Here is a 24,746-nt window from a genome sequence, read left to right as displayed (position 1 = left end):
GAGCATGACGTTAATATTCCACTGAATTATGATAATATTTTCTGTCGTCCTAATTTGTCATTTGTTATTTAAGGCTGTATTTTACACATATGGGAGTTTAGTGGATGTATAATGTATATCACTATGTATTAGTTTACTTTATGTGATTTTTGCATTAATGTCAACAAATCCCATGAAAAGACCAAAAGCAACAATGTGAGAGTCCATGTCTTAATACACTCTGACGTTCCGACCGTCTGTGGTTCTCCAGTCTCAGCCCACTGGTCCCTGTTAAAGATGCACTAATCCATATTTTACACTAACTAATACCAAACGACTATGTTTAATGTGAAAGGGGTCGCTTGTAATAGTGAACCCCCAGATTTTTTTAATCACACTCTGCAGTTCCCCTCAACTCCATGGAGCGTTTTAGCGTCTTTCAGCTCATTGTTGCGGCTTCACGGCCTGTTAGTTTCCAGCTCTGCTTTAGTCTCGGCTTTCTCTTGTAGCTCGCTTCCAGCAGGCAGCTGTTTTCAGTGAAACAGCTCTTGTAAGCCCACTGTACACCACATGCTCAGCAGTGACACACTGGATAGACAGAGTCGAGCTGGTGAACATATTGGAGCAGCGAGCAGCTAAAGAGCCAGATGTTTCCACTCAGGAGGTGGTGGAGACCAAAACAGAGCTAAAAGGAGAGTGAATACTTGCTCTGTTTCTGCTGGATGTATAAATATCAAACACTTTTAAATGTTTGCTAACACACCACATGAACTGTTCTGCCCCCAAACAGTTCATGCTGCTTTAAAATCAGCTCACAAATATATAGTTTCTTTTTTAAAAGGGGGGCTCAGCACATGGTCACTAGTTTTTAACAAACGTGACTCAAACAGGAAGGAAAAGTGCATGTGATGGGGACTATTTTCAGCCAGCAGGGCTGGGGATGCAGGATTGAGTCATAATAAACTAGTGTGTGTGTTCATGGTGATGAAGGAACATGTCACCCAGTTCCACTGATATGTTTTTAATAGTCTCTGGCCAACATTGGATTTCTATGGCTCAGAGGAAGAAGATAAATCATTTGTATAATTTTCATGGGATTTCTTCACTTTATATTCACATCATCCAGTCCTTTTTTCACCATTTTATGCAGTTGTGTTATCAGTGTCTGATGAGCCAAAGCAGTTCCACTACTCTGATTATCACTCGGGAAAGAAAAACACAATTAGACTTCATTTTAAAATAAAGTACAGATTTTAAATTTCACCACAGGTTTTAACATTTGCCTCCCTGCGTGACACGTCTGAGGAAAATCTCCCTCCGCCTCAGATCGGTTTGAAGCAGCAGAAATGCTCCTGCCTTATTTTTTTTTTTAATCTGTGGTGAAAGTCTCCTAATCATCCCCCAGTGTCTTTGCAGGCTCATTTGCATGTGGTTAATTAGTGTGTGAAGGAGCTGTCTATGGTCTGCTGGCAGGAACCCGGACTCCAGCGTCTTACACAACCTCCGGGATGTTTTGGAGATCGAATTCCCGTCACCTGCCACCCACGAAAAATCTGTATGTCACACAGTTGCCCCCTTTCCATTTCAAACATGTCCATTCCCATCACGATTACCTCAAAGAGCTGAGTGCTTGTGTGTGTGTGTGTGTGTGTGTGTGTTTACATCTATGCATGCAAACTACGTGTCTGTTTGAGCTTCAAGTTATAAGGGGGCGGACATACGCTATTGCCTATTTTTCTGTCTATTTCCATATTTTTTCTTTCTCTGTTTTGTTTTTCCATGAGGTGGGCACAAATTCTCCTTTAATTGGGTTGTTTACAAAAAAGATCATTAGAATAACAAAGATGGCAGAATTCTCTGCACTATCAAATCGCTTTAATCACGCAAAACCATTTATCTCTCTTTTTTTTAATACTCGTTCTTTTCCCCTCCCCTCTCCGCGGATGGGTTAAAAGGGCGTCGTGTTTATCCGCTGTCGCCGCGGTGATTAATGCCTCAGCTTCATTAACATTCAGAGGAGTGCAAAAAAGTTGAGTTGACCAGATGTTGATTTTTTTATTTTTTTATACCTGCCATCCTCTGTCTTAATGGATAGCCCCAGAAAAACAGGAGCTTCTCATTACGCCAAAATGCAAACGAGAGCAGAGAGAAAAGTGTGTGTGATGGTGGGACTGGAGAGAGTGAGAGTGAGAGAGAGGGAGAGAGAGAGAGGGTTGTTACAGTTCTAACTAGAAGCTTGTTTAACACTAAGTGGTTACAGAGGCCCAAATCTTAAGCATCTGTAGCCATAGTGTATGTGAGAAAGCATGCTGGCCATTTATTGTGTGTGTGTGTGTGTGTGTGTGTGTGTGTGTGTGTGTGTGTGTGTGTGTGTGTGTGTGTGTGTGTGTGTGTGTGTGTGTGTGTGTGTGTGTGTGTGTGTGTGTGTGTGTGTGTGTGTGTGTGTGTGTGTGTGTGTGTGTGTGTGTGTAGAGCTTCAGCGTTGAGTGTGGGATCTGTTACTCGTATCGTCTTGAAGCTGCGATCCCTGATCAGGTGTGTAATGACCCTCGCTGTGGCCAGCCCTTCCACCAGGCATGTCTGTATGAGGTATGGACACACACACACACACACACACACACACACACACACACACACACAGCTGCGTGCAACCTTGGTAACCATGACAACGGCGTGTCACTCCCTATGGGCAGCCAACCCAAAACAATCAGCTGAACTGTGCTCCAAAGACAGAGACCGGACTTTTCCAGCTTCAGGTTACAACCACGAGCCATTTAAGATCACGTGACCCAAATCCCAAAAATTCCTCCACACCAGTGATTTAGCTTCGTGTCCATGACGCTGGGGGACTCGCAGGAGAATGACTAAATTAAAGCAGTAGAGGCTGAGAGTTTCTGCTTTCGAGTCCCTAGTCTGAATCAAACTCCAAAGCCCCTTGGCCCCAAACGTCCCATAATGCAACTAACTAAGAGCAAAGCTACATGGGCTGAGCAGGACTCCCGATGACACGCAGACTGATCCTCGTGGCTCAGATCGGAAGAGCGCCCCTTTAGCTTTGATCCTTTGTTTTTTCAAACTCTTCGTCTGTTCCGAACAGTACATTTAGATATAACCGATGAGGCAGAATAAGCGTGTTGATGAGGGGTACGTTCAGATAATGTCACATTTAATGTCAGCAGACGCTTAGTTTAGTAACTGATCTGGTGTTTTTCTGATTAGTTTGTCAAATGTCAGTAGTGTGGCACAAACTCTGAGAACTGCTCATTTCTATTCATGTAAATATTGTACAGAGAGATCGTGAATATCTTCAGCTTCATTACAGGTTTAAAAAAAGACTGTCACCAGCAGTCTGAGAAAACTAATCTTCCACTTAAGACTGGACAAACTGAGCTGATCTTATTTGAAGAAGCTGTTTATGTGAGCACCATCATGTTTTTAGACACAACATCCTAACAGATGAATGGAGCTTCAGAGGAGTGTATTTAGGCCTGGAGTCAGCCAACCACGGTGAAAGTCATTTCATTAACAGCCCTCCTCTGTACACACGCTCTACAAGTCAGTCAGAAACTTGCCATCAGAGATAACGAAGGCAGTTCTCAGCCCAGGCTTCCTTCTTCTGGCTCTGCACGTTTCCATAAGAGGAGGCGTCCATAAGAGGGGGGGTGCAATCATGTGCCGCCTACTTCGGTGCAGAGGAACAGGTTGTTATAATATAATAGAGAAACATGAAGAGTCGAAAACCAGAGGCTCCTGTTTATTTGTCTTTTTTACAGATACAGAAGATTTAAACACAAGTGCAGGTCTGACACTGCCCCGTGATGAAGGACACACTGTAGTTTGTGGCCACGTCAAAGTGAAACTAATTTTCCCAAATGAATATTATCCGTGATAATTACTAATAGACTAATCTGTTTTTTAACTTGTTCAATCAGCTGGAGTGCCACAGTGTAACAGACACACGGACCAAACATAAAAACATAGTCCACAGAGGACTGAGCCTTCATCATTCTGTTAGTGTGTGGGTGGCCTGCTGTGCCACATGTGTTAGTGTGTGTGTGTGTGTGTGTGTTCCTACACACTTAATCACCAGCTGAATGTGTGTGTTGGTTCACTACTGTAACTGCACAGCTACAGTCAGTAGATCCAGTAACGCTAAACACACACATACCCAGCCAAACATGCAACATAACGTCCGGATCAGGTTACGTTTGCAGCGTGGGTTACCATGGTGATCTAGCCTGGTTAAAAAAGAGCCACCTTGGTGACACTGAACTCACACACACACACACACACACACACACACAGCTTTCTGCTAGGCACTCAAAGGCAAAGAAAGGGACTGTTGAGGTGGACTGCTGCTTCCTGACACACAGGAAATGAGCTTCTTATGCCTGAGCAGGGACGCCTTTGTTTATAGACTCTGCACTCACGGAGACTAAAGCTCGCCACGATCTCTTTTTAAAGCGTCAGCAGGACGTTCTTAAGTTCCACATAAAAGCCGTCAAAATGCTTCAAAGTGCCGCCGAGTCTTGAATGCACCTTTTTAAAGTGTGCAGTAATAAGTGTGCATTGAAACAAGCGTTATTATCACTTGACACTGACACATCACATCCAAGGTAATGATTTGATGTGGCCTTTTTTTTTTTTCCTCCCGTCCTTTTCCTTCAGTGGCTGCGAGCGCTCCCCTCCAGCAGGCAGAGCTTCAACATTGTTTTTGGAGAGTGTCCTTACTGCAGCAAGGTACGCGTGCCCCTCACACAGTGACTGACAGCTGCTGCTTCATAAAGGTCTTCGCTGCAGACTCAATAGACATTCAAGCATGCTTAATTAGCACGGCTTCATATGTCGCGTAGCCTTCTCTGTGCTGAAAGGCTGCTGCTCCTTGGGCGATAAAGCACTAAGTAAAATATGTGATATCAGGATATGTGGGAATACAGCCTGCCACTGAATCAAAGGCAAAGGCAGTTTTATTCCTGCTTGTGATTTGGACGGATTTGGGACTCCTTCATCTACAGTCCAGTCAGATAGAAGAGCCCACTTCATACCGCATTTAACTATAATGAACATCTAATAAACTGAGGCTTCTGCTTCCATTCCAGCCCATCACTGTGAAAATGGCAGCCCAGAAGTCCTGAGAAAGCGCCTTTGTGTTCGGCTCCATCTTGACGGTGCTAAAACCAGAGGAATCCTTCACTGCTCAAAAATCAGCTTCAGTTCAAAAGCCTTTAAATTCACTTTGGCAAACTCCAACAACGATGCCCAGGAAAAGTAAGCCTACGAAGACAAACCAGGAAAGCAGTTGGCTGCTCTGAGTGGGACCAGCCTCCTGCTGTGGACCTCTGTGATGGTAACACAGGGGATAGTCCCACTGCTGACAGTGGCCGTGGGCTGCTCTGTGGAGGGGCGGCCTGTCCTCCCACCTCTCTCTGAGCTCCACCTGTGTTTGCTCCTTGGCGTCACACTCTGTCAGTAGGCGCGGGTGGAGCCGTCTCCCTGAAGTCGCGGTGAGGTCGTCTGTTTTCCTGCCGGTCCACGTGGACTTAGTTTTCTGTTAGAGAGGGTAATTCATGCGTTTGCTCTTTTTAGAAGCAGCAGTGACCTGAACAATTCTACTGTGCAAGATGTGAATCAGTTCAAATAAATACTGCGTTCTATCTTTGCCACCTGGATGCTTGAGAGTTTCTTCTTGAGAACCTGAGTCACAACAACAAGTCTGACATTTTCCAAACATCTTTATGAAGGCTTACTGTCATAACACCCCACTCATTTTTCTAACATTCTTGTAAAACAGTTAAAACCAGACAGCGCTGTTAGTGCGGTTTAACATAAGGAGCCCGACTGCTCTAGTGTCTCGTCCTCACACCTGTTTAGGCTGATTTCCGGGGCCTATTGGGGGGCCTCTCAGATAGCGTGCAGGAATGGGTCTCGGTCTAGCCTCTTCCTCCTCATCGTCACTGTCACCTTCCTCATAAGACACCACGGGGCGACGCCTCGGCCTCGGTGACCTGACAGCAGGCACAACTCCATCTTCCTTCTACGAGCAAACAGCAGAAGAGCACTTCATTATGGTTGGACTGGATTATTTGCCTCATTCAGTGCATTTATATAAAGACCTTTTCCGTAGGAGCTGCTGTGGCCACATGAGGAGACTTGTAGAATGAAAAGTGACGTGAAAATTGAGATAAACGGCATTTCAGTGGAAGAACTGTGTCCCATAAGCCCTTCCATTAGCATGTCTCCACACAAGCATAGCCGTATGTTTGGCAGCACATATTTAGTGTGTAAGTCTGTGGGCTTTTCTAATACTGATTAATATCAATCTAAGGAGGTGACTAAATGAACCAACACTAAAGTTCACTCAGCTTGGAAGTAGTTAAGTGTTAGATTGTTGGGATTTGAACGCAGCACATGTAATAATACCAACTCTTTACCAGGGTTGCTTCAGACCTTACCTGAGGGTTAGTGACAGGTGGTCCTCTTGTGTGGCGGGCTGGCACTGGTTTGGACTTCATCTTCTCCCTTTCCTCCTCATCATCCACCTCTTTGGCCACAGCCTTGGCTTTGGAGGAACCTCTGGCTTGTCCCGCTCTCTGCACACAAATGGTTGGGTGATTTCATCTGCACATGTTCATGTCCTCACTGCTGTAGGAGCTTCTTTTTCTCTCAACATTCACGTCATCCTTTGACCACAGCTGTACGGGGCGCTGCTGTGTTTCTGCGTGTTTTAAATATTCCCCGTAAAGCCGACGGAGCGACGGCCGCTTCTTGTGCAGCATCTTCATCCAGAAGATAGTAAAAGACTTAACTAGTTCATTTTAAACAAAACTTTGCCTCACTACATGACTATAATCATCTGTAAAGTAATCATATATTTATACAACACTAGTGCCAGGTGATTCAGTGAACATGCCCACTGAATGGCCTTTATCTCTGCTGACATTTACTCTCCACACTAAAACGCCTGTAAATGGCCACTTCTGTTTAACTAGGGATCAAACTGGCCAGCACTTTAGCATGGAAATTAAATGACACAAGGAGAGGAGAGGAAATCAGGAGCATAATTGGAGACGCCCTGTGCCGCGGAAAGTGTGTGTCATCGACTTCTTCAAATTGGGCCATTGAGAGGGCGCTCGCCAGGCCCGAGGGGTCAAGAAGTGATTCTGGTGAATTTGAGGAGAATCACAGTCCTCCTCCAGCTTTAGCCCTGCCTGCCCCTGGTTGACATACTCAGTGGGGATGGGGGGGTCAGGGGCAGGTTAACCCTCCCCTTCACTGTGGTCACGTATCTCCACTCTGGGGTTAAGAGACTCAACAGAGGAAGCAGGATTCTTTGTGACCAAAACTCAAGTTGTTGAATGTTCACTGAATACAGAAAGCATTAATAAAATACTAAAGTCCCCCCCCCCGACTGGCTGAACTACGAAGTGTTCAAACACATTAATGTGAACAGACTGTCTATAGTCTCTGATTACTGTAACATATTATTATTATATTATATTATTATACTCAGTATAAACCTTCATCTACAGGATACAGAAATATTATCAGTGTATCAGAATCAGTATCAGAAGCAACATTTAAATACTAACATGGACAAAAGCCGTTTTCACAGGAAAGCAGTTTTAAATTAATACGGTTTACGTAGCCTCGTCATGTTCTTACCTTTTCCCTGGTGGGGGGGTCTTGTACCTTGGTGGCGGACCCCCCTGCGCGTCTTTGCGGTATGGAGAAGTCAAGTCTTCCTGTCGCAGCACTGGCCAGCAGCACTTTGAGATGCTGGTAGTCTGGCTTATCTTCGTGCGTCAGAGTTCTCACGTAAAGGAGGAATGCAGCCACCTCATCTGAAGACAGGAGCAGAGTCGGGGTGAGTCACACTGTTTCACCTCGTGGAATAGAGATCAAGCCAGACCAGTCAGGCCATTTCACCAGATTTGTCATCTGCTGCACGTGCTACTATCAGACAGTGGTTAGATTTTACTGAGACATGCTGCGTTAGGTGGGCACTACCTACCACTACCTTCTGCAACGCTGCTTCCTCACGATGAAATCATTTGTGGGAGACTTGAGTCGTGCAGCAGCAAAGGCAGGATGAACCTGAAGGTCTCACAGTCCAGATAATACACTGTTTGGCAATGTATCTCCCCACAGAGACTAGATTAGGCATGTGCACTGCTATGGATATGCATTGTGTGTGTGTGTGTGTGTGTGTGTGTGGGACTGTCATACACAGTCGGCCGCGATGCATCACACACTGGCCAGACGACGTGTATGACACATACTGCAGTAGGAGTTGTAACACACACACACACACACACACACAGCTGATGCATACCCTGGCTCTTATCTGAGGCGGGCAGCCGGGCCTTGTCAGCAGAGGAGCACCCGGTCCCAACCATACATCACACACTAAGCCCTCACACAGGTGTGACCTCTCCTTATAAAGAGGAGAGATAAAACACGACAAACTTTGAAAGGCATGTCAATGGGACAGCTGTTTAATTGGTACAAAGTTACTTAGGAGCTTCAGGTAAGTGAGGGAGAGTGTTTTCTACGGGGTGGAAAGCTTCTGCAGCGTGACTAGCAGAACGAGGGTTTGATCTCCTTTCTACAGACTCTCCATTTTAGACGCCCTGTTCACATCAGGCATGCTTGGGCCATCTTCAAGCCCAGTGTGGAGGGATAAATGAGTGGAAAAATCAGTAATGAATCCCAATGTGTCAGGACAGTGGAGTGCCATTTCACCTGTGCCTGGAGCTCCTTTTTTTGGGAGTTAGACTAAGGTTGAATACCAGGATGTGAAATCACATAATGTGCCAGGAATCCTCCCTAAACTCATTTCCTGAGAAAAAAAACCAGAGGCATCCTGGGATTTTAGCATGCGTGCACCTGGGTGTTCACATACTGAAGAATGGAAAAGCATTTAAGGATAGCTGGTATTTATGATCCAAACTAACCTGCACCTCCTGTGTTCTGTGAGGTAAAACGACTGTTTTGTTCAATGGAGTTTGGTGTGTTTGCAGAGAGGGATGTAACGGCTGTTTGTGGTCAAACCAAAAGGATCTTACAGTCTATCTCTGCAAGGATAGGTTGTGGAGCAACTAAATATTTAGTCCGGCTCTCGAGCAGATTGCGCACAGAGACTCTTCTCCTCTCCTCCACAGGCACATCATCTCATTTCCAAACTCCCAGTTTAACCTTAAAGGAGTGAATGGCGTCCTATGATGTGGAGATGCCCGGCAGCCCCCCGGCTTACCTGTGCCCGCTCCGCTCACTGACAGCCGCTGGACTGACTCTGGCAGGTTATCCATCAGTCTAAGAGGGGAAAAAAACATAGAATAGTGAGGAAGTGAGCACAGAAACATGATGGAGTTCAGGCAAAGATAGCAGGGTGGGGAGAGCACAGCAGGGGAACAAGCTGAACCCACAGAGTGTGATTACTTCTGTCAGGTAGAAGTAGGAGTAGCTTTAATACTTTGTATAATCAGAAATGAAATGAACGGAACATGTGTGTGATGTGAAGGATCTGTTGGAGCAGCACATGTTGGAAGGTGGTGTAATCCTTATTTTATACAGTCATGTAGTTTTGGTTTGTGCTAAAATTGGCTTGCTAATGGAAATACAAGTATATTGTGTCAAAATATGCAAAGTCAGAACACATCCACCACCTGGCTTTATGGTTCGTTACGGGTCTCTGCTGTGGAAGCAGCACACCTGACTACCAACCTGGCCTTGGCCTCCTGGACTTGAGTTGGGTCCTTGAGAACGCTGTCCCAAGGCAGAGACCCACATATCCAGTGAAGAAGACAAAAACCCAAAATCTGGAGGTCACCACGTCTAGATGGAGCTGTGAACAGACAGAGAGATGAGATGGTCAGAAAAAAAAGAATGCATCCGTTCATCTTTTACACGCTGCCTGCTTCTCTTACCCAGAAATCATCCCATCTCACAAAGACTAGAAGAAAATAAGAAAGCAGCAGCACAAAAGACAGAAGTTGTTTCTCTCCCATCACAGTATTTTCAAACAACAGCTCTTCCTCCTGAGCAGTACCACCTGCAGCACTGGGCAGTTCAGGCAGATCTGTGATTCCCAGAGGAATAAATGAAAAGCCCTGCGGCACAGATACTAATCCACTGCGTCACCTGTCCATGGGACAGTTCTGTTTGGAAACTGGTGGAGACACGTTGTCCTTTTTGATTTACAGTCCATGTGTATGGATCCAGCAGGGACACAATGGCAGTGAGATTACATACTGTAGTACTGTAGCAGTCATCAGTGGTGATGATGTTGATTGTGGGAGGCTGGGGGGGGGGTCAGTTTATGCTCCAAGCTGATGATCCAGACAGAAAACATGTGCCCCTTCCCTCCCACTGTGGACACTGACTGGTTGTGAAACAGAAATGTCTCAGACCCGTACTCTGAGATGCTCATTAAAGGAGACCACATCGTGAGATAGACACCTAAAGTTTCTTGTGGATTGTTAGCAGTTGTGCCGAATAAATGTAACAGTAGCACCGGCTGGTGTTGTAGCCGTGTTAATGCTAACATGACATCTAGCAGGTAGTGCTGTGTTCATGTTTGGTGTGTTAGCATGCTAGCTTTTGCTAATTGGCACTAAACACAAAGTACAGCCAGGGCTGGTGGGAACGTCATTAGTTTTGCAGGTGAAATGTTCACCTGTTGATGGCTGAAGGCAAGTTAAAGGGTCACAATTGTTCACAAGTCATTCTGGGGATCCTGAATTAGGAAGAAGTGAGCTGACTGGACCTCTGTAGCCCGCCGCTCATCTCTTAGAGGGCACCGCTACCAACATAGCACACCCCAACCTCCTCCCCAACTGTCAGCGATCAAGTGGCACCGGGGTTTGACAAGGAAGGAGAATAAACTGAATGGAATAAAGAAGATAATACGAGTGGTTGGAGGCAGTGATTCTTTCTTTTCGATAGTAATCCTTTTTCTAACCTGCCGTTTGACAGAATTTGGTTTGTATCACTGCAGTTTCGGTTTTTCTCACTAAGTACAATGGATGTGAGTAAAGCAGCGACATGTGGCGTACATCTTCATTCATCTACAGAGGAGGATATTTCCACTGAAGGGTTGCATTCAAAAGGATAAGTTGTGGAGAGCTGCTGTGTTTAAAATGTGCTTTACACTTAAGTATTTGATTATTAAGAATGGTACAACTGTAAACAGCTGTGTATGTGAACTATAAATGTCTCCTGAAGGTACAAAGGCTTCACACAAATCACAACCCAAAACACTTAAGCACTGCTGCGCTTAGGTAGAACAATAGAATGTAATATTAGGGAATTTAAAACTTGAAGACGGGCCAATGTTTAGGTATGACACTGCTGTGATTTCCCACATACAAAGACACGTCTAGAGTGTATTTGCATCTTATTGTGAGTTTGTGTGATTATATGGGTCTACATTAATGTGTGGGGTCTGTCAATACTTGTCGACCAAGTCCATCCAGAGTGGTTGAGCCCGGGGAGTTTTAGCAGCTCAATACTGTAACGGCTGCCACACGTCTTCGGAGAAATTACCTATCGACTGGCTCCATCAGAGGGGAGAAATCTCCTCCCTGAGCCACGGCCGGCATTGATCCTCCCCAGCCAACAGGCTGGTCTAAACAGGAAGCATGGTCACTGCCACACAGGACCAGATTACATGGAATGGGTGGGTAGTAGTCTGATCACACGTTTTGTAGTTCATGAAATATAAGCAGTCCAAATTTTTCCATCCTGGCTTCAACAAAATAAATGTTGAGTGTGGGACCTGAATGAAAAAAAAAAAAAAAAAAACCCGGGGGGGGGGTTAGTTGGGAACACTAAACTGCTTGGACCCAGCAGGGAGGCTAAAGGATCAATGGGAATTAGAACTGGGGGGGTGGGAGGGGTCAAGACTGGATGTTGACACTCAAAATCTCTACAGAAACTCAACTTGAGGGTATGAAGCCATGTCGGGCGTCTAAGGAGACTTTCACATCATGTTTTAAGTTGACAGATATGGGTTTGAAGTGCGTCATTTGTATAATTCATTCCATCAACTCCCCCATATTTCTAAAGGTAGATTACGTGTCATTATCATGCCCCAGCTCTCCTCAGCTACTGCTGTCTTAATGGTTATTAGAAGCTGTGTGGTCCACTGAAAACAGTGTTCAATGATATGATGATCTGATTTTACCTTAATATGCAACTGATAGAGAAGGGTTGAGAAACTTTGCTTTAGTTGATTACCTCAATTTTAGCTTCTTTATCCAGAATTTAGGATCTGACAACACGAAGAACTGCTCAAAGTGACAGACGTGGGGCGTCACAAATGAAGATCACTGTTGGCGCAACATTGGCACAACAATGTTTGTGTTTATCCCGTGCTGTGATATAGCGGGCAGACGTCTTCACCTTGTTTGACAACTTCTACACCATTCTGTGGTGACCAACAGGAGCACACAAAGCTCTTTTGTAGATGGTGAAGCGCAAACAGAACTTTCCATCAGCTCCGGGTCAGGAGCATCATACTTTAGTAATTCCAGCTGTGTGTCACCCTCTGTCCACACATGCTGGTGTGAGACTGACAGGGCCAGCCTTCACTTTCACAATGATCACTTGTAAAACTGTTATTCCAAACATTATATACATGAACACTGTTGTTGGGGCTGCGTGTTGGAACCGCAAAGTTGGTCTCTAAAAGCTTCTCTGTGTGTCAGGCGAGTTCAAATTACATTTTTACATATATTACATATACCACATATTGTGCATGTAATACCAGGAATAAAACTGACTGAATCACTGGATCTCTGCAAAGCACAGACGTCTCTAGGGTTGCACCGGCTGTCATTTTGTTGTACATCAGAAGCTCCTATTGGAGGTGTTCAAAAGAAGGTTTGAAAGTCGATGTCGTCATCATTAAAAAACCTCGAACAAAATCCCCAATTTGAATGAAGTGATCTGTGGGATTAAAAGTGAACTGCCTTACCGACGCTATCTGGAACACAACTGAGCTTCAAGTCACTGTTAATGTTACCAGATAACCAGAGGAGCCATTGGGTCCATACTTTCTCTCATTTAAAACTCTCTCTTGTTCTGTTTTCTGAGAATACTTAACCCTGAAAACCCACCGGGCACATCGGTGTTGTGTTTAAGCTGCGATCTGGTTTTGTTCCGTCCTCAGCTTGACATCCCACCAGGAGCGTTTCAGAATCTTTTCAGATACGGAGCGTTTTGCCTGGCTGATTAGTTGACTTGCTCGGATTTTGTTGATTTACTCCTTTTTCCTCGGTTGTTGTGCTTCTAACATGAGCAGTGCTTCTTATTTTGTGCGGTTTAAATGTGATTCTTGTATATATTTCCAACTTCATTGTGCGGCAGCCTACAGAAAGTGGGTTACAGTGAAAGTGTTTTTCCACATCCAAGACGAACCTCTCATTGTCCACGGTGTTAAAAAACCCTCTGACTGGTTAACGTCAGGCCTGGTGGGGCCACCGATTAGAAAATAATAATTGATGTGATGGTGGAATATATGATTGAAAGTCTGCAAGGGTGTTTTATTTTGAATTCTCTTTGCCGTTTGTTGTTCGACTTCCTGCCTGCCTCATCTGCTCTGTTCTGCTTGACACAGTCAAGCCACAGCCTCTGCTAAAAATAGACCTGGTGCATATCTTTAGCGGTGGGACGCTTCTGGGATTCGCCACGACGCTACTGGTGAGATTTAAAGCAGTGACTAGAGTGGGCGCGATCAGCCACATCGCAGCCATCCTTCAAGCTTACTCAGTGGGTTGTTGCTATAGTTTATCATTCATGCTAACTGATGGTTAAGTGTAGTAACTCTATTGAGTTTACTAAAGTCATGGACTGGCATACATGGTTAACATCTGTGAGTTGTGTCTAACATGATCATGCGGGGTGGAATTATCTCTGGCTCAGGTAGCAACAACTTAGTGGTGTGTTAGCTAACCTCTGTGCTAACTGCGTAGAAATATGGTATACGCTATACATCCAGGCGTTAAATCCGAGTTTGTATTTCGGAGCATCATTGACGGAGATGGAGTCCGAACGCACCAGTAAACACAGTCAGCTCAGTGTGCTGTACACTGTGCCATGCTGTTCCGTGTGCTGAGCCCCAGACAGCCGCCCCCAGGCCAATTTACCATTAATCCAAGGTCCCGGGATCGTTCTTTGGTTTAAACAGAGTGAACAGACTGCCAAAAAAACCCTCAGGTATGCAGTGAAAACAGCATAAAGCCATCAACTATAGCTGCAAATATGAAATTGTCATTGTCTGTTAAACTGCATCTTAACAACTCTGATGATAAGAGTTAGGTCTGTTTGCGCTTGTGGGTGTAAAGTGTGCATTAAACCAACATTACAGTGTGACGTCCTATTGTTGTAAATCATTACACAACACTTCATTGCTACTGAGAGCCCGTTCAAGGAGAGGAAAGATGAAAAATACATGTGATACTGACACTGGAAAAAGTGTTGCACTCCCAGAGCACCATAATAGATTAACAATTAAAAAGATCAACAACTACATTAAGCGCTGCTGCCCTCTGTGCGTGCTCTGGGCACGTTATCGAAGCTCATAATAGTGTTTAGTGTGTCTGCTCTTCTGTATTTAATGTGTTCTGCGCTCATGTGAGGAATGACACATGACAGTGCAGAGAGATATGCATGCACGTACGCACACACACACACACACACACACACTTAAACAGCTCTCAAAGGCAGGTTGGATATGCTTGAAACACACACACACACACACAATGCATAAATACTCAGCACACACATAAATACACACGTGCGTGCTGCTCACACGTTCTCTACATGCTTTCAACAGGGAGGTGAGGCAGCGGTGGTGTTGTTGTTAATTATCTTCTATTGTTATTCAGATTCCCAAAAGCACGCTGCAGTGTCACACTCTTAACCCTTCTGCTTCACAGTCTTGTCGGTTTGAGACGGTCTTCTGTCTGCTGGACGCCCACCGAATGGTGGTAATTACACCGTTTAGCTCCAGGTTCAAAGGCCTGCCAGTCGGCAGCTGCGTTCACCAAACCTCACCATGGCAACCTGTCAACAACTTTGCGGGGATTGGTGCCATCAGGCCAGAGAAGGACATTTAAGGGTCTGATCCTCAGTCAAAATCTCCATGCGCAGTGAAAAATACACTTGATGACAATATCCAGAAGGATACACACATCACAGCTGGAGCTTTCTTCAGGTCTTTGAAGGACAGTGGAATGTGGGCATGGACCTGTGTTTCAAACTGTGATTATGTCGAGGGCTTGCAACACTCTTGCAGCTCCAGTGACAGCACTTAGTGGTAAATAATGCTTACTTTCATGCAGAGTAAAGCAAAAAGGTGTATCCCAATTTTTATAGCTCATCTCTTTCCCTCACCCTTCCAAAATGATATCAAAATTGACATGACTTCCATTTGACAGTTATTGCTGACAGGATTTTCTGCCCATCTTTTACTTATTGATCATGTTGATGGAAACACTACTAGAGCAATTAGGCAGCCTGAGCCATGCTAACTCACAATATCGAACTGAAGGGTAGTGGAGTTGGTCGGCGTGGAGCTCATAGAGGTTATCTGTGGCTCGGGCCTCGCTCTAACCAAACATCAAAGCCCTTAATTAATGGGGGATGAATACACGATGCAGGTTATGACTTCAGCTAATTAGGGAATTGTTAAACAGAGACGGTAACGGGGAATTCAGCAGAGGCCCTCGGATGGAGAATCAATGGTCAATGAAGAGAGGGAGCATGTAGGCAATTTGCCAGTTAATGTGTTCCCAATATCAGCTGGGAGAGACAGCGGGGGGGTCGGTGGGGGGTGGAGACTATTTCACAAGTATTGACAAACAAAGACTGCAAACTGAAAGGACAGAGCTTATAGTAGGGTTAAATACTGTATGCCGATATTTAGAAATGTCCCAGCAATGCGCCAGTCAGGGCATGTATGTCACAAGTCAGCAACAAAGCACTGTGCGGGAAAACCTTCTTCTTTTTTTTAAGCTTGACATTAATTACTCGATTTGGCTGAACTTTAGAATGCATTTTTGCACGGAAACAAGGATGGTGGGTTCTGTCCCGCTTGTTTTACAGTGTAGTCGGGCTGTGAAGAAAACACGGAAAGAGGAAATGATTCATTATGGTGAATATAAATAAAGCATGTGAGTATCGTTTTAAGATCAAGCAACTCCCGCTTTTGTCTGGATTGGGTATTTTCGTTTGTACTTTAATAAATTAGCTGCTCGTGTTTAAATCACCTGATTGAAGGTCTCCTTAATTGCTTTAATCTGCTGGCAGCCCAGAACGAGCAGCAAACAAGTAACAGTGGCTGTACGGTCATCCTTCAGGGCCATTGCGCCTAAATTGGTTAGTTTGTTTGTTATTGTGTGTTAAACACATATTTTGTTGGATCCGGACAAACCCTGACAGAATGACACAAACGAACTGATCGAGACAGTGGTAGATCAGCAACTACCACGTAAAATTACTGTTTTTGTCAATGGAGTCTGGTGGCTTTGAACCGAGCTATAAAATGGCTATTTCTGGTGAAACAAAAGGGGTCCACCTCTGGTCAATCTCTGTAGGGATCCTTTCTGTAATCTTGTCATACAGTTCAAATAACAATCTGAGCCTGTCAGTGGCAAAAACAAGGACCTTTAAAGGACTTTGATCCGGAACAACTGCCTCAAAGAATCACATTGCAGCCATTGCAGCTTGTCGCCGCCCGTTTCCCGACTGCAGGTGGAGGCGATCTACCGGACCGACTCCAAAAGCTTTTATACCTACCAGTCATTTCAAACCCAAAACATGGGGAAATAATCCATTAGTCTATTTTATGTTTATCTTTAAGTCACAGTGAAATGGAAGTTAGAGCATGCTTATCTTCTGTAATGTGACGTATTTCCAAGTAAAACAGAATACATGGGCAGAGTTTAGCTACTATATGCAGGCAACGGAGACCATTCATTGCCCCTCTGATATGTCTTCAAGATATGTCTCATTGTCATCTTATGGTGATTTCAATTTCTGGTGAATTTCTTCATGTTTAAGTGGAGCAAATAATTAAAATCTGGATTAAACAAACTTCTTTAGGTGCCTTACCATGTGTGCCTTACCATAGCTGAGGATTCAGTTTGTACGGGGCTAATGTATGCTCATTTCACTGAACACTTAACAAGAGGTGAAAGAAGCCACTTCACTTTGAACGATGCCGTCCCTGTAGGTTACTGACACGGCCGATGACACGAGATGCTCTGGCAATGATTTTTTTCTTGCTTATTTTGAGTCATGCGATGACAATCTGCAAATATATCAATATTTCTGCGAAATATCTGCAAAATACTCAATAGTATCAGAGACCAGCCTCAGCTGAGGAGAATCTGGGAGGTTCTTGTACAGACTGCTCTCTTGGAATGATGGTGTAGCTGCACTTGAAATACTTAATATACTTAAATATTTCATCAGCCGTCAGCCTGTCTACTGACTCACCTCATGACCCAGCAGGGTCATGAGTCAGAGAAAGGCCTATCCAAATGTCATGGTAACCACGGTAACAATCTGTGCTGAGGTGTTCTTTGAACATTCTGACATTCTGACAGTATTTCTATGTGTGAGAGAACTGTGCACTTTAGCAGACACAAGGCGCCATGTACCAGTTTTAGGTAGACAGAACCACTCCACTTTACTCAATTTCCCATAAAGCTTGCTGCATGTTGTGACTGCTGCAGCATATAATCCCTGTTGATCAACTAGAATGCCACACATAATGCTCACTATTCACATGTTTAGTACACATGTGGAACTGCTCACAGACGGAGCGTTTCCTCTAATGTTTATATGCATGTGAATTAGAAGACTTACCAACTCCTCTGTGGGCATCAAGGCTGGTGTACTCCATGGTTCCATTGTGGCCCTTCTTGGGGTTTTCCTTGTATTCTTTGTGGACTCCATCAGGACAGTATCTGTAGGCCAGCCCATAGTCTGCTAGGTAGACCTACACACACACACAGTCATATTTCTAATTGCAAAGCCATTCAACAAATACAGAGAATTTATCCTGACATACCCTCATTAAAACTGAAGCATAGCTTCAGTGATATACAGTCATGGAAAAAATTATTAGACCACCCTTGTTTTCTTCAATTTCTTGGTATATTACCTGAAGAATACAATGAACACGACGAAAAATGCAACTGATTCCATAATTCCAACTCAGAAGTTGTCAGCTCTCACATAATGCCTAAAACAGAAGAATTATGTGAAGCCACAAAGGCAGCCATCTTGGCACTGCTGGAAATTGGCATGAGTGAGAGACAGGTAGCCAAAAAACTGAAAAAGCAAGTTGAACATGGTACTACCAAATTGCTAGCTGGTCGAGGCAGGAAACATCTTTCTACCCTACGAGAGGACCGTGCACTCATCCGTTCCTGTGTCAGGAATCGTCGTCAGACCTCCAGGGACCTTAAAAATGAGTGGGCACTGTCGAGAAATGTGACTTGTTCAGCAAGGACAGTTCGAAACTGACTTCTTGAAGTCACACAGGGCACAGAAGAAGCCCTTCATTAACAAGGCAGAGGAAGGCCTGGTTACTCTTTGCTAGGGATCACAAGGATAAGACTGTTGATGATTGGGCTAAGGTTCTCTTCAGTGATGAATCCAATTTTGAGTTGATGCCCACTCCAGTCAAACTCTTTCCTGCCTCCAATGACTGGATTTTCCAACAAGACAATGCCCCTTGCCACACGGCAAGGTCAGTTAAAGCCTGGATGGAGAACCAGAACATTCGAACCATGCCTTGGCCTGCTCAATCACCAGATCTAAATCCAATTGAAAACCTGTGGAACATCATCAAAATGGAGAACCACAAGCCCAAAGACAAAGCAAATTTGTTTTAATTTTTGCAACAGGAATGGGCTGCTGTGACAGCAGAACAATGTCAGAAGCTGGTGGAGAGCATGCCAAGACGCATGGCTGCAGTCATCAAAAACAATGGTTATGCAATCAAATACTAACTCCTGTGTGTATCATGTGACTAACAGACAGAAAAGAAAACATGGAATGCCTAAAAGCACTGTTTTTGGCAGTACAATGCCATAGCTATTGATGTAAGAACTTAAGTGATTTTGGTTATTATCGAGAAAACCATGGAAAATGGCTAGATATCAGCTCTTAGATTAAACTCTTATGAGCGATTTTTGTTGTTATCATTATATTTGTCCAAACAAATGTACCTTTAGTTGTACCAGGCATTAAAATGAACAAGAAATTAGTCTAATAATTTTTTCCATGGCTGTATATATAAAGCATGCATTCTCTTGAATAGAGCAGACCGCACGTCTATGCACATGCAAGATAAGTAGCTGCGGTTTACAAAGAACTAACCTGGTCAGGGTCTCTGTAACCCAGCATGAGGTTGGCAGCTTTAATGTCTGCGTGGACATACTCATTCTCATGAATAAACTCCAGTACAGAAACCTGGGGCAGGCAGAAAACATAAACATGAATGACAATTATGATGGAACAGAAGTGAATGCACAATGTCAGAGGTATGTAGTGTTTTCCTTATGAAGAGTTGTCATTATCTGTTAAAGTGGCCTTTGAGTATGTTTTCTATCTGAGCTGCTGAAGCCCTTAACTATTAATCAATGAACATAAAAAAAAAAACAGTCAGCCTTTTTTCTATCACAAAGGTCTCACCAGTCCTTGACCAAGCAGGAGCACGGTGGCCTTCTTCAGTCGACCTCCGCTGCGCTCACAGATTTTCTGAAGGTCACTGCCCAGTCGGTCCATGGCCATGAAACGATACCTGCGTGGGAGAAGAAAAGAACAGTGGTCAAAACCTTTTTTCTGATTCTGAATACCCAATCTCTGATGTGTAGATGACCTCTTGGCCTAAGACGACTATAAAAACCAGGTTAACCAAAGACAAAGGTTTGAACCAGACACTTAAAGGTTTTTAAACATCTTTGTAATAAATCCTATAGTGGCATTTTATCAAAACCTACAACATTTCATGTCTCTAAAAATCTACAGTATATTGGAAATAAATACTGGAGTTTGAACCCATTCTGAATCCTCACCACAGAACATACCTGATCCACAACAGGACAAACTGAAATACTGATCCACACTGGGTATTGTAAGTTTACTTTAGCCAACTTTTACACCTGGTGTTAACATGTGATCTATGCCTGGATACATTATCTGGATAACGGCTTTAGATCCACTGGCTTTAGTATTCACACCTGGCATTAAGTAAGTGTTCCTCTTTCTGCCCGCATTGGGTCGGGGCCTCAATATGTGACTAAACTAGGCGGTCGTATTAGAAATAATTCCACAGCAATACAGTAAAATGCAGAGAAAATGCTTGTTGTTTTTACACTGAAAAAGAGAGCAGACATGTAATATGGTCAGCATGTAATCATGTGATCAGTACCTGAGCTCATTATGTTCAGCCAGCCCTGATCCCCAGTACGTTGGGATGCCGAGGAAGTCCACTTTCCTGCTTCTCTTCCATTTCTCAACTGGTAAAAGATTAGAGGAGGAATAATTATGTCAATGTGTGTATGCACATTTCTGTTTTCACACTCCTAGGGCACTTACATTGAGTGTCAGAAAAGACTGAATTACAGGTGTCAACCCACCGACTAGATTAACAGCTCACAGCCATAATGGCTGTATTCAGAAAGCAGAACCCCTGGTGCCTTGTGCCACTGAGGTGTACAGACAATGAGTATGAAAGGAACGGTGCTGGCTACAAAAACTTCTCAACTTCTAGAGTCTGAGGATTCCCTAACCTTGACCGTACCCCCATCTCAACACTTCTCCTTTTCCAAGAGGACTCTGAACAAAAGCCCCTGAACTCTATGAAAAGGAGGCAAATGTTTTGTCCAGAATTCTGATTTGTCCTTGTCAGTGTAATAATGCATGCACGTAAATATCAGTCGTACAGATGAGGGTACAGACACACACACACACACACACACACACACACACACACACACACACACACACACACACAGAGGCCCCAGACAAAGCAGTGGGCCTGGCTCAGGGCTCTATGGCGGCTGGCCTGACTGGCGTCCAACCAGACTGGCAGGTGGTCAGGGGCTCAGCGGAGACCCGGCCATCATTACGTGTGAGTGGCTTCCTCTCTCTTGCTCCACTCCAGACGAAGGCGTTGGAGAGCTCAGACAAGTGCGGAGAGGGGGGCTAACTGCCACTGAGGTGCATGTTTGCTTTGGCTTATTATTAATTACTGTGCGGCAGGCAGCTAAGCCTCTGTGTCTGCGGCCACTTCATCTGTCAAACACACTCGTGCTCCAGTGAGCTGCCGGGACGCTGGACGGGTGGTGCTACTCACTGCTCTCTGGTTTGGCTGCCCTCTGGTAGAACTTGAGCTCTGAGAACAGGGGCCCATTCTCCTGGTACTCCTGCACATACAAGCACACATGATTAACTATTTCAGTGTCACTGGTTAATGAAGCACCAGGCTAGACAAGAATAAACACTTCTTAGCACACATCACAAAGTGATAAATAAGTAAATTGTGCATTCTGTTGCTTCGTAAAGCTTTCTTCCTATTTTCTCTTCCCTTGAGCCAAAGAAAAAGTTGGATGAAACATGTAATCCCAACAAAGTCCCAATTTCCATTTAGATTAAATGATGTGAAAGGAGAATCCCTCCTCTCTCACTCCTTTTTTTCTCTCCCTTCAACAAAGAGTGTAAATGCATGTAAACAGCATTTCCCACAATGCTTAATGAGGAAATGAGAGAGACAAAATGACCTTGTAAATAAATGTAAGCCTAATTACTTTGACAGTAGATTTCAAAACTTATCCTTGGTAGTCTCAGACTGTGCTCAAACCAGCCTAAACTAAGGTTGGCCGATGGGAGAGTACATACTGTGTAACAGCAGTATGGTTTCAACTGCTAGATATATTCTTGAGTCATCTTGCAAATCCACCTGCCTTGCAGAATAATGTGTTTTGCGCAGACATGGAGGAGTGAAAGTGTAATTTGAATTTATTTGTACCTGTTAACTTTAAAACTTGCAACACTGGAGATTATTGTTCTTATTTGGAACGGCAACGATTCCATTTTGAAAGAATGTTAGTTTTAATGTTCTGACTGGCAGCTGCTTTTGTTTGTATGGTCCTAAATTAAAAAGCCAAATTCCAAATAAAGAAGAAAATAATCAGATGTGACGGAGTACAGTTTGGTTATTCTAAACCATTTCTTAATTGAATGTACAGAACATTTACTGTACCCTAATATATAGCATTACCGTGATATAAAATGTGCCATGATAGAGGATTTTGGCCACATCACCCACCCCTTACTTAAGCGCTGCATGAAAAAACGCAGCCGCCTTGAATGGAGCCATGACACAGTGGGGGTGCCAACACAGAGGGGCTCTGGCAGAAATAACGCAGTGCTGTTTTCTGTTTGAATGCCTGCTTACTTAGTCAAAATATGTGATTATTTCTCAAAAGCTTCAGTCTTTTTAGCACAAAATTCCATCTTTGTGTTGAGCCGGACTCTGTCACCTCGCTGAGATGTGGCCGAGGCACAGTGAGACAAAGAGGGAGAGAGGAAACTGCTGCACCTGCTGGAACCGCTGAGGTCTCATATCAGCATCAGTTCAACTGTATAATGAATCACTTGCACAAAAAGGCACATGTCAAGGGATGACAATTTGCTAGTTTGAATCGGAACATAGTCCAAGGCCTGAAATAAACCTGCCACTGCAGCCTCCCTCCATTCACTCAGCCGCCGTTTTCCATTTGCATGACGGGTTCACATATTGACAGCTATCCCACACCAGATAATTGGAAGTGGAAGTGGACAATACAAGTCTGCAACAAGTGACTGTGCAAAGCATTGGTGCCAGCTCAGGACACTCTGCTACCCATCAACGGAGATGCATGAGCAAAAGGTCAGAAGAACCATTACACCAACTACGGTGAAATCATATGGTCACGCCGCAATTTTCTCACAGTAATGACATGATGTTTGGTGAAGTTAAAACTAAAAAAAGAGCTTTGCTGTAAACAATTTAAGCACGTATTATTGTCCGTAACCATGGTAACGGCTGCTTTCTGCTTCCAGCACAGCGTGGCAGTAAGGGCATCTTGCAGTATGCACTAACATTTCAAACAAGCATTATTGTGTTCCTTAAGATGGATAGGCTGTCTGGGTGCCGCACAGATGTACTCACCACTTTTATGACAAAGTCAGTGTCTGCTGGAACAGGTCTGTCCACATCCTGCGACGCTTTTTGGACAACAGAGGACAGTCAGGACAGACGAGACCAACTGTGGGCTAGGAGGTGATGTTTTACATACTATTGTCTTAATTCTAGGACTAAATCATGCCCTTTGAAATGTTTAACATGTATCCAAAATGCTGTACTGACCACTAATGGATTTGTAAATGTTGGGCTATATTGACAGATTATTGACAGATTGGAGAGGTAAGGAATTGTAACAAAGTACACGACAGGTTGAAGGTTCTTGCAGCAATCTCATCTGTTCAAACAGCTTTCACAACCAAGACAAAAGCAGATCAATCAGAGTACTGTCTCCTACATCTAGCAAAGATAGAGAGGGAGTTATTCTACTCGTCAGCATGCACGCACATAATCATTCATGTAAGTTCATGTATGTATAAATGAGTGTGTGTGTGAGTTTAGGTGTGTCATCAGACACAGTGTCCTCATTACCGAGATAGATCAGTCCAAAGCCACCCTGACCGATGATTTTCCCCAACCTCCATTTCTTCTTTTCAGTGTCAGTCAGAACGAAACCATCTGGGAGTGGTTTGGGTAAACCCCTCTTTCTTGGCGGCGCCATGAAAACTGAGCAAGTTGTGAAAACATGTGTGAGGAAAAATTGATTTATATACTTTATAACAATGGATTTTCTGATGTGACCGTGATCCCAAACTTCTGATGCAACAGGCAATAGAGATTCTCTGAAAATGAAAATGAAACTAAGCCCGGCCCAAATGGTTCTGCAGCTAGCTGCTACAACACTGTCCTGTACATGTTATACATATATATATATATATATATATATATATATACATACACACACATATATATATACATACACATACACACACACACACACACACACACACACACACACATATACATATATATATACACACACATATATATATACACACATATATATATATATATATATACATATATACATATATATATATGCACATATACATACATACATACATACACACACACACACACACACACACACACATATATATATATAAAAAAATATATATAAATATATATATAAATATATATATATATTTATATATATATTTATATAAATACATACATACATATATATATCTGCCATAAGGCTGCTCATTACCAGGAGCACAGCACACACTGTGCACTGCCTGCTCTTTTAGGAATGACTTGTGTCAGAAGAACAGTACTTTAGCAGTAGTGAGACACATATACCGCTTTTTGAATTACACAGTTCTACAACTTTGTGGCAGCCCTCCCATACATGTAACGCTAGTTACGTTTAATTGGATGAAAACGCAAGAATGACAAGTGAAATAGCCTGGTGTTAAAATGTAGAACATCTGCAGCCCGTTAAACACACACACACACACACACACACACAGGCTGCTAATTTAAATAACTCGTGGTTACCGTCAGGAGCAGCTAACGTTAGCTAACACATGCTAAAATATCACCAACCTTCGAAGGGAAC

The 24,746-nt window shown here is 43.8% G+C and overlaps 2 protein-coding genes across 2 annotated transcripts in view; one reads left to right on the top strand and one right to left on the bottom strand.

Annotated features, from left to right (window-relative positions):
- fancl (FA complementation group L) overlaps nt 1–5,642 on the top strand; it is a 27,670-nt gene extending 22,028 nt beyond the window's left edge. Inside the window, exons 11-14 of the mRNA XM_070840724.1 lie at nt 1,453–1,534; nt 2,452–2,568; nt 4,648–4,719; nt 5,079–5,642. Coding sequence (XP_070696825.1) covers nt 1,453–1,534; nt 2,452–2,568; nt 4,648–4,719; nt 5,079–5,114 — 307 coding nt within the window. The 3' untranslated portion in view covers nt 5,115–5,642. The remainder of the gene's footprint in view (nt 1–1,452; nt 1,535–2,451; nt 2,569–4,647; nt 4,720–5,078) is intronic.
- Nucleotides 3,708–24,746, bottom strand: LOC139210643 (serine/threonine-protein kinase VRK1-like). Its single transcript, XM_070840725.1, has 14 exons — nt 24,734–24,746; nt 23,717–23,851; nt 23,213–23,268; nt 21,356–21,425; nt 20,429–20,516; nt 19,690–19,798; nt 19,375–19,467; nt 17,854–17,986; nt 9,703–9,823; nt 9,233–9,291; nt 7,642–7,820; nt 6,432–6,569; nt 5,843–6,013; nt 3,708–5,527 (listed from the first exon to the last, which is right to left on the bottom strand). Exons 2-14 carry the CDS (start codon nt 23,844–23,846, stop codon nt 5,195–5,197), a joined length of 1,680 nt encoding a protein of 559 aa, XP_070696826.1. The 5' UTR covers nt 23,847–23,851; nt 24,734–24,746; the 3' UTR covers nt 3,708–5,194.

The sequence above is a fragment of the Pempheris klunzingeri genome, chromosome 12 (genome assembly GCF_042242105.1).
Source record: "Pempheris klunzingeri isolate RE-2024b chromosome 12, fPemKlu1.hap1, whole genome shotgun sequence".
In the NCBI taxonomy this organism is placed as follows: domain Eukaryota; kingdom Metazoa; phylum Chordata; class Actinopteri; order Acropomatiformes; family Pempheridae; genus Pempheris; species Pempheris klunzingeri.
The sequence above is the reverse complement of the archived record's forward strand: the minus strand, read 5'-3'. Positions and strand labels throughout refer to the sequence as shown.

Excerpts from the sequence above, each read along its gene's own strand:
- LOC139210643 (XM_070840725.1), bottom strand. The coding sequence starts at position 23,846 with ATGGCGCCGCCAAGAAAGAGGGGTTTACCCAAACCACTCCCAGATGGT. Across the intron at positions 9,824-17,853 it reads TGATGCCCACAGAGGAGTTG|CTCCATCTAGACGTGGTGAC; the intron begins GTAAGTCTTCTA and ends GTCTGTTCACAG. Across the intron at positions 6,014-6,431 it reads CACCTGTCACTAACCCTCAG|AAGGAAGATGGAGTTGTGCC; the intron begins GTAAGGTCTGAA and ends GTTTGCTCGTAG.